At 60.5% G+C, this 13,160-nt stretch overlaps 1 protein-coding gene across 4 annotated transcripts in view; it reads left to right on the forward strand.

The window, feature by feature from the left end:
• Positions 1–13,160, forward strand: part of CROCC2 (ciliary rootlet coiled-coil, rootletin family member 2) — a 62,811-nt gene that overhangs the window by 17,676 nt on the left and 31,975 nt on the right. For all 4 annotated transcript variants that reach the window (XM_081051794.1, XM_081051796.1, XM_081051795.1 and 1 more), the window contains 14 exons: positions 1,107–1,216; positions 1,759–1,956; positions 2,543–2,639; positions 2,715–2,804; positions 2,953–3,135; positions 3,388–3,587; positions 5,178–5,339; positions 5,862–6,006; positions 6,462–6,608; positions 6,919–7,098; positions 7,919–8,112; positions 11,287–11,414; positions 11,901–12,070; positions 12,618–12,761. In XM_081051794.1, the coding sequence (XP_080907920.1) occupies positions 1,107–1,216; positions 1,759–1,956; positions 2,543–2,639; positions 2,715–2,804; positions 2,953–3,135; positions 3,388–3,587; positions 5,178–5,339; positions 5,862–6,006; positions 6,462–6,608; positions 6,919–7,098; positions 7,919–8,112; positions 11,287–11,414; positions 11,901–12,070; positions 12,618–12,761 (2,148 nt within the window). The remainder of the gene's footprint in view (positions 1–1,106; positions 1,217–1,758; positions 1,957–2,542; positions 2,640–2,714; positions 2,805–2,952; positions 3,136–3,387; positions 3,588–5,177; positions 5,340–5,861; positions 6,007–6,461; positions 6,609–6,918; positions 7,099–7,918; positions 8,113–11,286; positions 11,415–11,900; positions 12,071–12,617; positions 12,762–13,160) is intronic.

Here is a 13,160-nt window from a genome sequence, read left to right on the forward strand (position 1 = left end):
CTGGTTCCTGGCCTGCGTGCTCCCACAGTGTTGGCCAGCCCAGCCTGGAGTTCAGGAAATTGTGAAGTTTGGAAATTGACATCAGAGTTGGGGTTACTGGGCAGGCCAACCAAGGCGACTGCCCACTGGCTAGCCAGGAGGGCTGAGCTCATCCCCCTTTGATGATTCAATGGGGTGAGGAGGGGTGCGTGCACAGAGGGCTCTGGCTCTAGGCACAAAGGGGCACCCCCTACAGAGGGTATACAGCAAAATGTTTTGGGGCTAATAGGGGGACCTCAGACGCAGGGTCAGCAAAGGCTTCCGGAAGGAAGAGGAAGGTGTGTGGGTCTTAAGAACCAGCTGAATGTGAGTGAGCTCTAGCTGAAAGCAGCGTGGGCTGGGGCCATGACAGGCAGGGGGCACTGAGCACCTTGGTGAGCCCTCTAGGATCCCTGGAGGTCAGCGTTTTCAGGACACGGCCAGGTGCATGCACTGGCAGGGTGGTGGGGACACTCAGGGCTTGTGGCTTTGGCTTAGTTCCAGGCAAACCTGCCACTTCTGACTGACCACACAGGGCCCTGTCCCATCCTGCCCCCCACTCTCACCCATCCCTTCCCCACCAAAGCCCTGCAGTGGCCTCCCCACCACCACTAGAATCCTGATTCATTGCCACTTATCTCACGGTGGCTTCCCCACCTGCCCCCATGAGCTCTGAGTGGAGAGGCTTCGGCCTCCTGGCACCTTTAAGAGAAAGCCACTCACCTGGATGTCTGGCGGGGAAGGGGGGGGGGGGACCCTGCCAGAGTAACAGCTGCTCTGGGTCCTGGGAAAGGAGAAAGAGCCTGCCCTTCCCCCATGCTGGGCGGGGGCTGAGCGCCCAGCAAGGAGACTGAGCTGAGTGGTCCTGGTCGTGGGCAGGACCTGTGTGGTCACCCCTAGGTCCTCTGTGGGGATAGGTAAGGGATTTAGATTATTCTGGAAGGTAAGTCCCTGAGACACAGGCGGCAGGAACGTGTAGGCGATACAGGGTGTGGCCAGTGGGGCCGGCCAGCATGGCATCTGGTGAGAGTGAAGGGGTTACCTCCCAGCACCTGGGCCTGAAGTGAACATGAGCCTCTTACTTTCAGATCCGGCGTTCCCGTTTGGGGGAGCCCCGGGGGGGGAACTTCCTCCTCCTGTGGAAACAGGTAACAGCGCTCCGTGCACACCTGGCTGAGCTGCGGTCAGCTTCCGAGCGGTGAGCCAGCCGCCCCCCCTCGCCCAAGCCTGCATAGGCCTCCCAGGGTGGGGGAAGGGGCACGTGATGGGAGGGCCCTGGCATTGGGCAAGTCCTGGGGTGTGAAGAGGGCGGGAAGGGTTAGGGGCAGGAAGGACAAATGGACAGAGTGAGGGAGGCAGGGGAGTGACCTGAGGAGGGGAGGACCAGGGTTAGGGGAGGACCTACACCAGGGCAGCTTTGGGTCCCTCTGGTCCTTACTGGCACCTCACACGGCTCTGTCCTGGGTTACTGAGGTACTTGTCAGCACCCCAGTTTGCACACAAGGAAACTGGGGCTCAGAGGATCGATGTCCTGTCTGGCCTTGCCCTGCCCCTGCTCACCAGTCTCGGGCTGTGACTTGGGGTGGTTGATGGCATTCAGTGGGGGCTTGTCCTGGGGATGGTGGGTGGGGGGTTCACCACGTGACCAGACCCTGCCCTCCCAGCCGGCTCACAGCACCTGGGCCCAGAGCCCACAGCTGGTCCTGAGGCTCACTGGGGAGGGGGGCACCTTGTCCCCAGGGATCTTGCTGACATGCGAGCGGACGCGGCCAGGACGGCCCAGCGACTGCACAGGGCTTGCCTGAACCTGGATGCCAACCTGCGGCTGTCGGCCGGCAGTGCAACCAGCGCCCTGGAGCAGCAGCTGCGGGACAAGGTGTGCGAGATGCTGCTAGTGCAGGGCCGCTGGGACGCGGAGAAGGTGGCGCTGCAGGCCAGGTGGGCGCCCAGGGTGGGCAGTGGGCGGCGGGGACACCCCGCGCCCCTCTGCTGTGTCTGCCGCCACGCTTCCCTTGACTCCACACACAACCCTGACCCCAGCAGCCACGTGACACTCATGGGTAGATGGGCCCAAACTCTTTAACCAGCCCTGGAGCCAAAGATAGGGCTCCCCAACTTGGAGGGCCTCAGGGGACACTGCAGTGGACACGTGGATTGTCCCTGTGGCTGGTTCTGGATTTTCAGGCTAAACGCGCATCCTTCCAGGGTAGGTGCTTGTTCTGAGCTCAGTGTGTACGCAGCTGTGGCAGGCAGAGGGCCAGGCCCACGGCTGCTGTGAATGAGGCCAGGGCCGGCTGCTGCGAGCTCAGAGCAGGCGTGAGCGGTTCTGCACACAGGCCCCCGCTGGGCCCGCCGAGGGCAGCTTCAGCGGGAACTGGGGAGACTGAAGGCCCAACCTGGTGCCACTGGGTGCGACTTTGCAGCGCCTGGGGGTCCACGGTTCCCTTGGCCACTGACAGTGCCAGGTCTGTGCTCTGTGCTGTGTTCTGACGACCCCACTCCCCGCCACCTGACTTCTCTCCAGACTCTCTGAGCAGACGCTGCTGGTGGAGAAGCTCACAGAAGAAAACTTGAAGAAGGAGAGCACCATCTCTTCCCTGAAAATGGACGTTCAGAGACTGGTGCGGGGGCTGTGAGACGGGTGGCTCTGCCCGGGGGCATCTGCCGCCTCACTGAGGGGTCTGCCCTGGTCACAGGAGTCCGGGCACAGCAGAGGCCAGCCGGCAGTGGACAACTTGAAGGACAAAGTTGCGTCCCTACAGCACGTCCTGGACACCATCACAGAGGTGCAGGCCACCTGGGTCCCCTGTGGTACAGCAGTGGGTGGGCTGCAGGTCCCGGTGGGTCCCGCTGACCCATGAAACAATCTGGAAAGTCCTGTTGGGCCGTGCCCTGAGCTCTCTCGCTGCATCCCTTCCTCCCTGCACCCTGAAGGTGGCCCAGGCAGACTCAGGGTGCCCAGAGCTGGTGCGGGACAGTGGCACTGAAGTGGAAGAGGCACAGGGACCCCGGAGGGGCCCCCCACGTACCGCGTCACGGACCCATTCCCCAGCAGCCCAGGACCCCGCACTGCGGGCTGTGCAGACAGCCCTTGAGAGGCGGCAACAGCAGGAGCAGGTAGGCAGCCAGAGCCTGCCCCGGTCCCCACGGGGGGCAAAGCCATGAACCCTGCCCGTTTGGCTGAGAGGTGCCATTACAGAGCCTACCTGTGAGTGACCCAGGTGAGCTGACTGTGGGGTCTCCACGGGCCTGCCCTGAGCCCCCTGGCCCCGGGGGGTGGGCAGTAGGCCTAAGTACCTCCTGTCTGGGGGAGTGTGGGCAAAGGCCTGCCCAGACCAGAGGGGCCTCGCACACCCCCCCGCCCCACAGGTGCTATGCCTGCAGCTGCAGACCTCCCAGGTGGAGGTGGCCCGGCTCCGTGAGCAGCTATCGGAGAGGCAGCAGGAGCTGCGGGCCTCTCGGAGACTCCTGCAGGAGCAGATGCAGGAGTGGGAGCACCTCCTGAACAAGCTGGAGGTGCAGAGCCAGGAGGCGCAGCACTACACGGCAGCCAGCGAGCTCCTGGGAAGGTGCCTCATGGGCTGGGCAGGGCGGGCAGTCCCTGCCTGGGTGGGGGTTCCTCCCCCAGGCCTTCCATGTGGGAGGGAGAGGGCCATGTGTCCCAGACAGAAACTGCTTCCGGCCAGGCCACCTGCCCTCACCCCTCGCCCCTCGCCTCCTGCCACCCTCCCCCGCCAGCAGTGAGCCCCCGCTTCCCCTCATCTGCTTCCTCCTGAGTCTACCCAGGACTCGCCTTCCTGCCCCTTCACTGGCATCCCACGCTCTCCACACGCTCCCAGAGTAGGCTGTGCTCTCCCACCTCCTCCCTGGCTCCCAAGACTCTTCCTGGGGTCTTCTCCTCCTTCCAAAATGGTCCATAAAACCCCCATTAATGTCCCTCCCCGTCCATTGGGGTGCCCTCCTGGTGTCCTGTCGATCTGGTGGCTGGTGCAGTTGACATTGGGGCTCTCTGGACACTTCTGTGCATGTCTTACCACCCTGGGGTGGTGGGAGTGGGGGTGGTGGGATGAGAACCCCCCAGGACTTACACTCCTGAGTGAGCGGCTCCGTGGGGCTTCCCACGCCACACACTGCCGAAGCCGGACAGACGTGGGAGCCAGACGAGGCTCGGGAGGGCTTCGCAGGAGCAGGGGTGGGAGCAGACCCCCTCGCACAGCCCTGGGGGTCGGGACTCAATGACCTGACAGTGCGCTCAGTGCTGGGACAGGAGGCCCAAGGAAAATTTAGTCCCAATCCAACCTTGAGAGGTGCACGGGGAGGGGCAAGGAGAGGGAGGCAGGTCCGCTCCGCCTGGCACAGGGTGTGGGAATGGAGGCGCCCAGGGCCCCTGGAGGGTGGAAGACTTGGAGGGCTGGAAGGGCCTTCGGGGGAGGAGGGGAGCCAAGCTGTGCACAAGGTGAGGTGGGCAGGGGCCACAGCACCACGCCGGGAGGTAGAGGGCAGTGGGGGCCCGAGGGGAGCTGTTAGCAGCAGCCGAGGGGGCAAGCTGCACTATCCGGGAGACAGATAGACGGGCTCGAGGGGCCTCTCAGCATGGGGGTAGGAGGGGCGTTTGGGAAATGGGGCTTCAGGGCCCTGCATGACGGATCGCATGTGGTGAGGACTCCAAGGGAGCCAGCACTGCGCGCAGCTCCACAGGGGATCTGCACTGGCAGGGCCCGGGGCCCTGTCTGGACAGGTGAGCAGGACAAGCAGGTGTGGCGCTGGGGAGGGTGCAGGCTGGGGAGGTGTCCCTTCCTCCCAGCAAGTTGTGCAAGGACTGGCTGAAGTTGGCCTGCAGGTGGCAGAGGGCTCAGCATGGGGACGCCTCAGGAGGCACAGCCCGTATGCTTCAGGGGCTCTCACGGGGCCACCAGGAAGGGACAAGCCTGCTGGTGGCCACCCCATCTCGCAGGCCAGCCTGGTGCCAGAGGTAGCTGCATTTCCCTCATCCCTCCCCATGCTTCCCTGAACTGCTGCCTGGCGGCCTCCATACCTGGAGTCCCCTGCCCTGCTCTGCCCTCCTGCCACTCACTGCGCTCAAATGTGTCTAGTGAGGGTCCTGCGGCTCCCTTCCCCCCTGCACATCTGGCTGCCCACTCTCGGACCCCTGCTCCCAGAGAGAAGAATGCTCTGGAGATGGAGGTGGAACAGCTGAGGGGGAAGCTGGAGGCTCGGGACGCAGAGAAGAAAAGGCTGGAGGCCACGAACGCTGAGCTGCAGGATAGCCTTCTTCTGCGGGCACAGCAGGGCGAGCAGGACCTCCGGGAGCTGGAGACCAGGTGGGCCGGGCAGCGCCATGGGCTCAGGCCCCTCTCTGGGCCTCAGGGTCCTTTTCACTAACGGGACCACTTCCTTGCCTGAGGGAGTGGGAGGTGCCCAATGAGACAGCAGGGGTGCAGGACTCTCCAGGCTCTGCCCATGCTGGCCCATCACCCTGACACCCCAACACCCACCCAGCACCCACCCAGAGCTGCCCCAGGCAAATCCACTACCCCGAGCCCAGCAGAGGTGGCCATCCCCCAGCATGTGGGCACATACTCCTCACCCAGGCATGTCCACTGAGGCATAGACAGAGAACCCAAGCCCAGCCCAGCCCAGCCCAGCCCAGCCACGGGCCTGGTCTTGACACTCCTGTGGACTCACTGACTTTGCAACCCCCAGGGTGACTCTGGGCTCCTTTGGGGCTCCCTGGGCTTAGAGGGAGTTGCAGGCAGCCACCCTGCCCGCTGAGTCCTGTGAGGTGGCCCCCCTCTTCCCCTGAGGCGTACTCATGCCCTTTATCTCTGGTTTTGGGACCTCAGTCAAGGGCGCCTGGAGCAGCTGGAGGAGAAGGTCTCCAGGCTCAAGAAGGAGCTGATGTCAGCCCGGGAGGCACTGAACTCGGTCCAGCTGCAGAGGGACATTCTGGAAAGCGAGAAGGACACTCTGCACAGTGCCCTGGCCCGGGTACCCTCCATGCCCACGGCCCCTCTCTCCCACCACGTGCTCTCTCTCCCACCACGTCTCTGCTCACCCTCTCGGGCCCTCTGTCCATCCCCTGAGCACCGAGGCTACCAAAGTCCAGCCTCCTCAGTCACTGACCAGTGGACTCAAACCGTCCTCCCTGACCCATGGCCACGCCACATCTCAGTGCCCTCTCGGCCACCCCATCACCTCTCCTGGCTGCAGCCTTAGTACTCCGGGGCTGCTGTCTTCTCCAGAGGCTGCCCCCCTGTGGGACTCCTTCCACCCTGTCCCACCCAGAGCTCCAGCTTGCAAACCTCCCACGATGCGGGGCTCACTCCCTCCCCAGCACCAACAGTTCCACCTGGGGGAACGCTCTGTCCCTGAGTCTGAAAGCCCCCCTACCCCCCCGGTGTCCCCCTTGGGGTGACTGCTGCCCTCCCTCCCTCCCTCCCCAGGCCGAGACCAGCAACTCGGACCTGGACCTGCTTATGACCAGGCTGAAGTCAGAGGGGGTGGAGCAAAGGGACTCCCTGGCCAAAATGGCCGCCCTGATGGAGGGTCTGGCTCAGGACAAAGGCACCCTGAACCACCTGGTCCTGCAGGTGAGATGAGGGCCCAGGTGGGCAGACCTTGCCCTGAGCCTTGCATTCTCCAGGGTGGCTGTGAGGCTCAGCCCCAGCACTGGTTTCCAAGCCCAGGCCCCCCGTTTTTCATCCACATCCTCCTGCACCTTTTCCATTTCTGGACTGAGCAGGTTTTGGGGGGAAAAGACCCACAGAGGGATGAGGGGACCTGACAGCCCTGGCTGGGCCTGAGGGAGGGCAGGCGAGGGCAGGGGTGGGCCGCCCATGGGGGCCAAGGGTGTGTGGTGCAGGGGCCTGGACACAGGCCCTTCCGCACCGCTGCTGGCAGCTGGAGCAGGAGCGGGACCAGCTTCGGGAGCAGCAGAAGACGCTGGAGCGGGAGCAGGCGGGTGCCCGGGAGCAGCTGGAGCTGGTTCGGGCTGAGCGCAGGGGCCTGCAGCGGGCCTGTGGGCGCCTGGAGCGGCAGCTGGAGGGGCAGGTGGCCGGGCTGCGGGAGCAGGTGCACCAGGTGAGTCTCCACTGTCCGGGCTGCTGCCCGGCCCAACCCTGCTGGCCGCCCCTCCGCTCTGGGGTAGGTGATCACCATCATCCATGACTGAAGAGATTCAAGGCTGAATTCCAGTTGTCATGAGAGAGGGTCTATCTTACCCACCCCCAAAGTGTGAAGGCCTTCTGTGACTACAGCTGGAGACCTGGGGTGTTTCTCAGGGCCCTTCTGCTTTCATGGCCCTGAGTTTGAGTTTTGAGGCCCCAAAGGCCATGGTACTGCCAGAAGCTCTCTTTGGCTTCCCAATTTCTCAGCCAAACTTTTAAATCAGCAAATGTTACAAGAAGGGAAGAGATAACAAATGGTGGGCTCATTCCTCTATTAGCTTCTCTCCAAGCTCTTGGCATCTTCGGTCCCAGCTGCCTTGGTAGCTCTCTGAGGCTTTATACACGTTCCATGATCTATTTCACCTAGATTTTTGTGATATCCTTGGTGGAAGTGTTACTCTGCCATAACCTGGTTGTCTGTCACCTTCTAATGCTACTTCCATGCAATGTTTCCTGCTGCCTGGACATTTGTGGCTCAACCAAGATTCCATTTAGATTGGCAGCTGGGAATGGTCAGTTCAGTAACTCCTCCATCATGGTGAGCTGCCCCTCTACTGTGAAAACACTTGTGTGCGTCTGAGGTCTAATGTGTCATATCCACTGTCCTCCTCCACCTTTGCCTCCATGCCATTCTGCATGAAATCGCCTCTTCTGAAGTCCTTTTCCCTTAAGAGGTCCCCTCTCTCCCCACTCTGTCTTTCTCTGCTGGACTCTTCCCTTCTCCCCTCCTTTAGGTCACATGCAAGAAGCAGGCCCTGGAGGAGCACCTGGCCCAGAGCCTGGAGGACCGGGAGGCCCAGATGGACACTCTCCAGAGGGCCCTGCAAGAGAAGGAGGCTTTGTCTGAGCAGCGGGCCCAGCTGCTGGCCAAGCAGGAGACCCTGGAGAGGCAGGGCCAGCTCATGGCTGAGGAAGCAGCTGATCTCAGGTACCCAGGGCCTACGGGCAGGGCGTGTCTGATGGCGTCGCCCTCAGAGAACCTGCAGTGTAGCAGGGGCCAGGTATTCACTCAGCACCTGTAGGGCAGGCAAGTGAGTCTACCTGGGAGAGAGGCTGTGAGAGAGGAGCGCACACCTCTTCAGAAGAGGTGAATGCAGTGAGAGCTCTGGGAGGGCCTTCCTCAGAGGTGGCTGCACTGACCAGGTGGCAAAGAGCAGAAGGACATGGGATATGTTGCTCATGGATCTGGGAACTTCAGGGTCCCCATAGCTTCATGCAAGGCTGGGTCCAAGCACCGCCACAGTGCCCACAGGATCCTGCCCTCCCCGCTCAGTGCTGCTCGACCCTGAAGGGGTTTTGTTCCTGGGCAGGCTCAGGGTGAGAGGTGGTAAGATGGCCTGTGGCCACTTCAGGCTTCCCTCTCTAGCAGACACAGAGTGCCCTTCTCTCCACAAGACCCAAGAGCTGTTGCTATTGGCCATCTTGAGCCACGTGACATCCCTGAGCCAATCCTGGGAGTCACAGGGCTGAGATTGGCAGGCTGGGATCACATGCCTGTCCCTGGGAACCATGAGGCTGAGAGCAGGGACACGGTGGGCACCAAAGACCATGGGGTCCACTTCTGGACGCCGTGGTATGGGCAGTTTGGACAGCACCAGGGGGTGCCCTGTAGGTTGTTGCCCGGTGAGCTGAGCTCATCCCATGGCTTCCATGGAAATCCAAAAGCTGATGGCTTTCTGGACCTTGGGGCTGTTCTCAGGAACATCTAAGTATTTTTGTTGAAAAGACTTCTTCCTGGAATTCCAGAATCTGGGGGTCATGAGAAACCTTGGCGTCCCAGATCATCTTCACAAACTTCTCCAAGTGAAAGCTTGCACAGAAATCAGAACAAAAGCCTGACGCGGGCTGCTGTGTTGGCAGGAGCAGAGGGGTCCCAGGCTCCGGCCCATGGCTACCTCCCAGGCCCTACAGGTGCTCAGGAGAGCAGAGATTAGAGGCCGCTTTCCTCCTGCCAATGTTTGCTGCCTGGATCACAGGCCCTGGTCAGAGGCTTCAGGGACTGGGTCCTGCCCGCTGGGCCGAGGGCCCTACAGCCCCCAGGTAGAGTCACACACCTGCTAGGCAGCATTTCATGATGACCACTTTGAACTTCTGGTGACAGAACGTGTCCTGAAACCACATCTGCCTGGCACACACAGGCTGGTGTGTTCATCCGGCTGGTTCAATGGGGCCGGAGGGTCTGGCTGCCACAGTTTCAATGAGCTCCCAGGGCACGCTGACAACCATGCGCTGTGAGAATTCCTGCTCCAGCTCCTCAATCTGATGAAAGCTCCCACGGTTGGCCTAATGTCGGGGGCCCCGGGTTTGCCATCCTTCAGCCCTCACAAGGCTGAGCTCTGGGAACACCGGCACGCTCTTCAGCCAGCGAGATGGGCTGGGGTCCCACCACACCCCTCCATGCACCCTTGCTGGCCGTGCCAGGCCTCTGCCCAGGAGGCTGAGGTGTCCTTGGCTCCTGTGGAGGGAGAGACGGGATACGCCCTCGGGTTCCCAGGCCTCTGGGTGCAGACTCAGCAGCAGGAGCCACGTCTGCCAGAGGACACCTGGAGACCTGGAGGGCACCTGGGAGAAGGAGGGCTCCAGGTGCATCTGAAGGAGGATTTTCCACAAGCAGAGCTGGGAAGAGCAGTCCAGGCAGAGGGAGTGCTGGTGCAGGAAGTGGGGACACGTGGGGTGCTGACGAGCATTAGGGGCAGGAAGGGGGACCAGGACGTTTCTGGGCCTGCAGACATGGGAGAGCCCCAGCAGGTGTAGACATGCCCAACTCCCGACGAAGGTGACAGTGGTGCAGGGGCCCGAGCAAGACTGGGCAAGGCCCCAGGACCCACGGCTTCCGCACCCACTGACTAGTGGGGCTGTGCATTCGCTGTTAGTGTGTTCCTGTGGGGATTCATGGTGTGCCTGTGTGTTTGGTTGGTTGTTTTTCTCACCGTCTGTCACCCAGCACAGCAGGGCATAGCAACACTTAACACATGCTCTCCAGCTGGGTGATGGCTGATGGACTAAGAAGCTCAAGTGCTTCATCACCCTCTCCAGAAATGGGTGCTACTGCCAGCTGCTGTGTGCCATTCGGGCGTTTTCTAAGCCCTCCCATCTCGTGCAAGACAGGAGTTTCTCTGTGTGTGGTTCTGCTGCTGCTTCTCGGAGCAGCTCCCTCTGTGAAAAGAGAAGAGGGAAGAGCTTCCTCAGCCCCGTTACAACTGACGAATGAACTATAATTCGTAAAACATTCTGCGGTCCATCAGCATTGAAGCCAAGTCCCACTCACACCCCAGAGAAAGCCACAATGAGCGTCTTTGCACATGTTCATGTGTTTCCTAAGTACTGACGCCTAGAAGTGGAACTGCAGGCTCAAAGATAGGCACACTTTAAGTTTTGAAAGTCTTCCCCCCACCCTGTCCCCCCAGGAATCGGCCCTCACACCCTTACCAACACTGAATATTCCCATTATTTTCATCTTTGGGTAATCTAACACGTGGTCAATAATGCCTCGTGGCTGTGATTTGAATCTCCTTGAATACCAGCAAGGTTGAGCAAGGGTTGTATGTTTATTCACCATTTGTGAGGTATTTCGTGAATAACAGTCATTCTCTGTCAGATCAGCAGACTGTCATTGCTTGGTGGAGCTCTCTGCATACGGCAGGCAATGACCTTAGTGTATTTAGTGCACATCTTTTTCTCCAAGTCTGTCCCTTGTCTTTTAAGTTGGTTTGTGGAACCGTGTCTGTGTAAAGGCGCCCCCTCCCTCTCTTTACTTGTGCTCAGATCTGTGAGTCTCTTTGTTTCTGTCTTCCAGTTTTTGTGTCTTGCATAAGATGGTTATAAAATACCCGTCTGTGTTTTTTCTACTATTTGTATAGTTCCAAGTTGTTTACTTGTTGTTTTTTGCATTTAGCTTTTAATCCATCTGAAACGTTTTTTGTGTGTGTAGGGTTCGATTTGTTGTTCAAGATATCAGACGAATGAGATGTCCTGTTACCCTCTGATTTACCAGCGCAGCCTTGCGGGCACTGTTCTGCCATCCAGCAAATAGGCCCTGGCTGTCCCTCGTCCCCTGTCGGCAGGATCACCAGGGTCACTCGCCACTGATGCCTCTCTGCAGGGCTGAGCGGGACTCGCTGGAGAGAAGCTTGTTTGAGGCCCAGCAGCTGGCAGAGCAGCTGCAAGAGCAGCGGGAACAGCTAGCGGGAGAGGCCCAGAGCGCCCGGCTTGCTCGGCAGGCCCTGCAAGGTGCTCGCAGCAGCTCCCTCTGCTCCTCCTGCCCCTCAGCACCCAGAAGAGCCCCTTCAATGGAGCTCAGTCCCAATGTGCTGCTGCCATTCCCAGCACCCAGGAGGGGCACGAACATGGGCCTGGAGCTTATGTGTCTGAATGTGTCCTGCCACCACTTTCTGTGAGGTGTGGGCCCTTGCGTGGCCTGCTTCCAGCCCTGGCTCAGAGATGGGTTGTGGCCACAGGGCCAGCCTGGTGGCTCCTGCCCCCATGCCCTGCCCGTGCTCCTGCCCAGCCCCTGGGCCTGACCATAGTCAGTGCTGGGTGGGGGTTCAGGACACAAACCACAGTGGAGTCCATCCCTGCCAGCTGGGGCAGCCTCCTCAGATAAGGTTGCTGTCACTCCATGCAGGCATCACTCCACAGGGAGCTTTCAAGGGCCACAGGGGCCTCCACGGTATGGGGACATGGCAGCCAGTCCCTGAGGCACCTGTCACTTCACAGTGGAAATGGAGCAGCTGAAGAGCACCTGGGAGGTCCAGGAGACGAAGCTGCAGTGGGACTTGGGGCGGCTCCAGTGGCAGGTGGCAGAGCAGGAGAGGAACACACAGCTGGCCCTGGAGAGCCAGGCACTGGCCCACCGCGAGGACCTGGCACGGCTCCAGAGGGAGAAGGTCTGCTTCCCGGGGGACACCTCCCAGAAGACTGCCATGACCCAAAGGACAGCAGACCCTTGCAGGGAGGGGTCCTAGGAGACCAGCCAGGAGGCGGAGGTCCCCAGGCCACACTGAGGCTGGGGCAGAGTTCAAAGGGGCAGTTGGGGTCATGGGGCCTGAGCATGTATGGGCCAGGCCCTCTCCCTCACAGAGCCGCAGCTGGAGGGAGCTTTGTCACCTGTCTGAGCCATCCCACCGGCCACAGGCTCCTGTGTGCCATGTTTGATATGTCTTCACACAACATGTCTGTGGTGTTTGGTGCACTGCGGAGGCTCAGAAAAGCTCTGTAAACTGCTGGTTAAATGTGGGATGGCAGAGGCAGGGTTTGCTTCAGGGTCACTGTGTGTGAGACAAAGGGCATGCAGCAGCTAGACTAGACAATTCCCGAGGACCTGTCCTGCCCTGGTGTCCCCTGAACTAGATCTCACGCAGGCCCGTAGGCATGTGCTGGTCTCATGTGTCCTGGGCTGTGGTCCTCACAGCCTGTCCCTCTGCCTTGGCCCAGGAGACCCTGAGCCTGTCTCTGACAGAGGAGAAGGAGGTGGCCTCACGCCAGTTGGAACAGGAGAAGGAGCTGCTGGCAAAATGTGCAGCCGAGAAGAAGGCTCTGAAGGAGGAAATTCAGAGCCTGAAGCATGAATTGCACCAGGTGAGGGGGGCACTGTGCGGCTGTGGGGGGTCCTCTCACCCAGCTTACCGTGTCATCTCTGACCCAGCAAGAGGGCTGTGTGAGGCAGCTTTAGGGCACTGCTCTTGTAGCGTTGGTCTTCTACAGCAGTTCTACATTCACCCACCTACCCCCACCCATCCATCCATTCGTCCGTCCGTCCATCCATCCATCCATCCATGCACTTGACTGTTTCTCCATTCAGTTGTCTGTCATGCATTCATTCACTTGAATACCCCTTCTTCTATCCACATACCCAGCTGTCCACCCACATACAGGGCCATTTGTCCACATACTCAATTGTCTATGCACACAGCTGACCATCGATCCATCCATCAGTTTGCTTAAACACCCATCCAACTATCCATGCACCCAGCTACC

This window comes from Rhinolophus hipposideros (genome assembly GCF_964194185.1).
Source record: "Rhinolophus hipposideros genome assembly, chromosome: 6".
Classification (NCBI taxonomy): Eukaryota; Metazoa; Chordata; class Mammalia; order Chiroptera; family Rhinolophidae; genus Rhinolophus; species Rhinolophus hipposideros.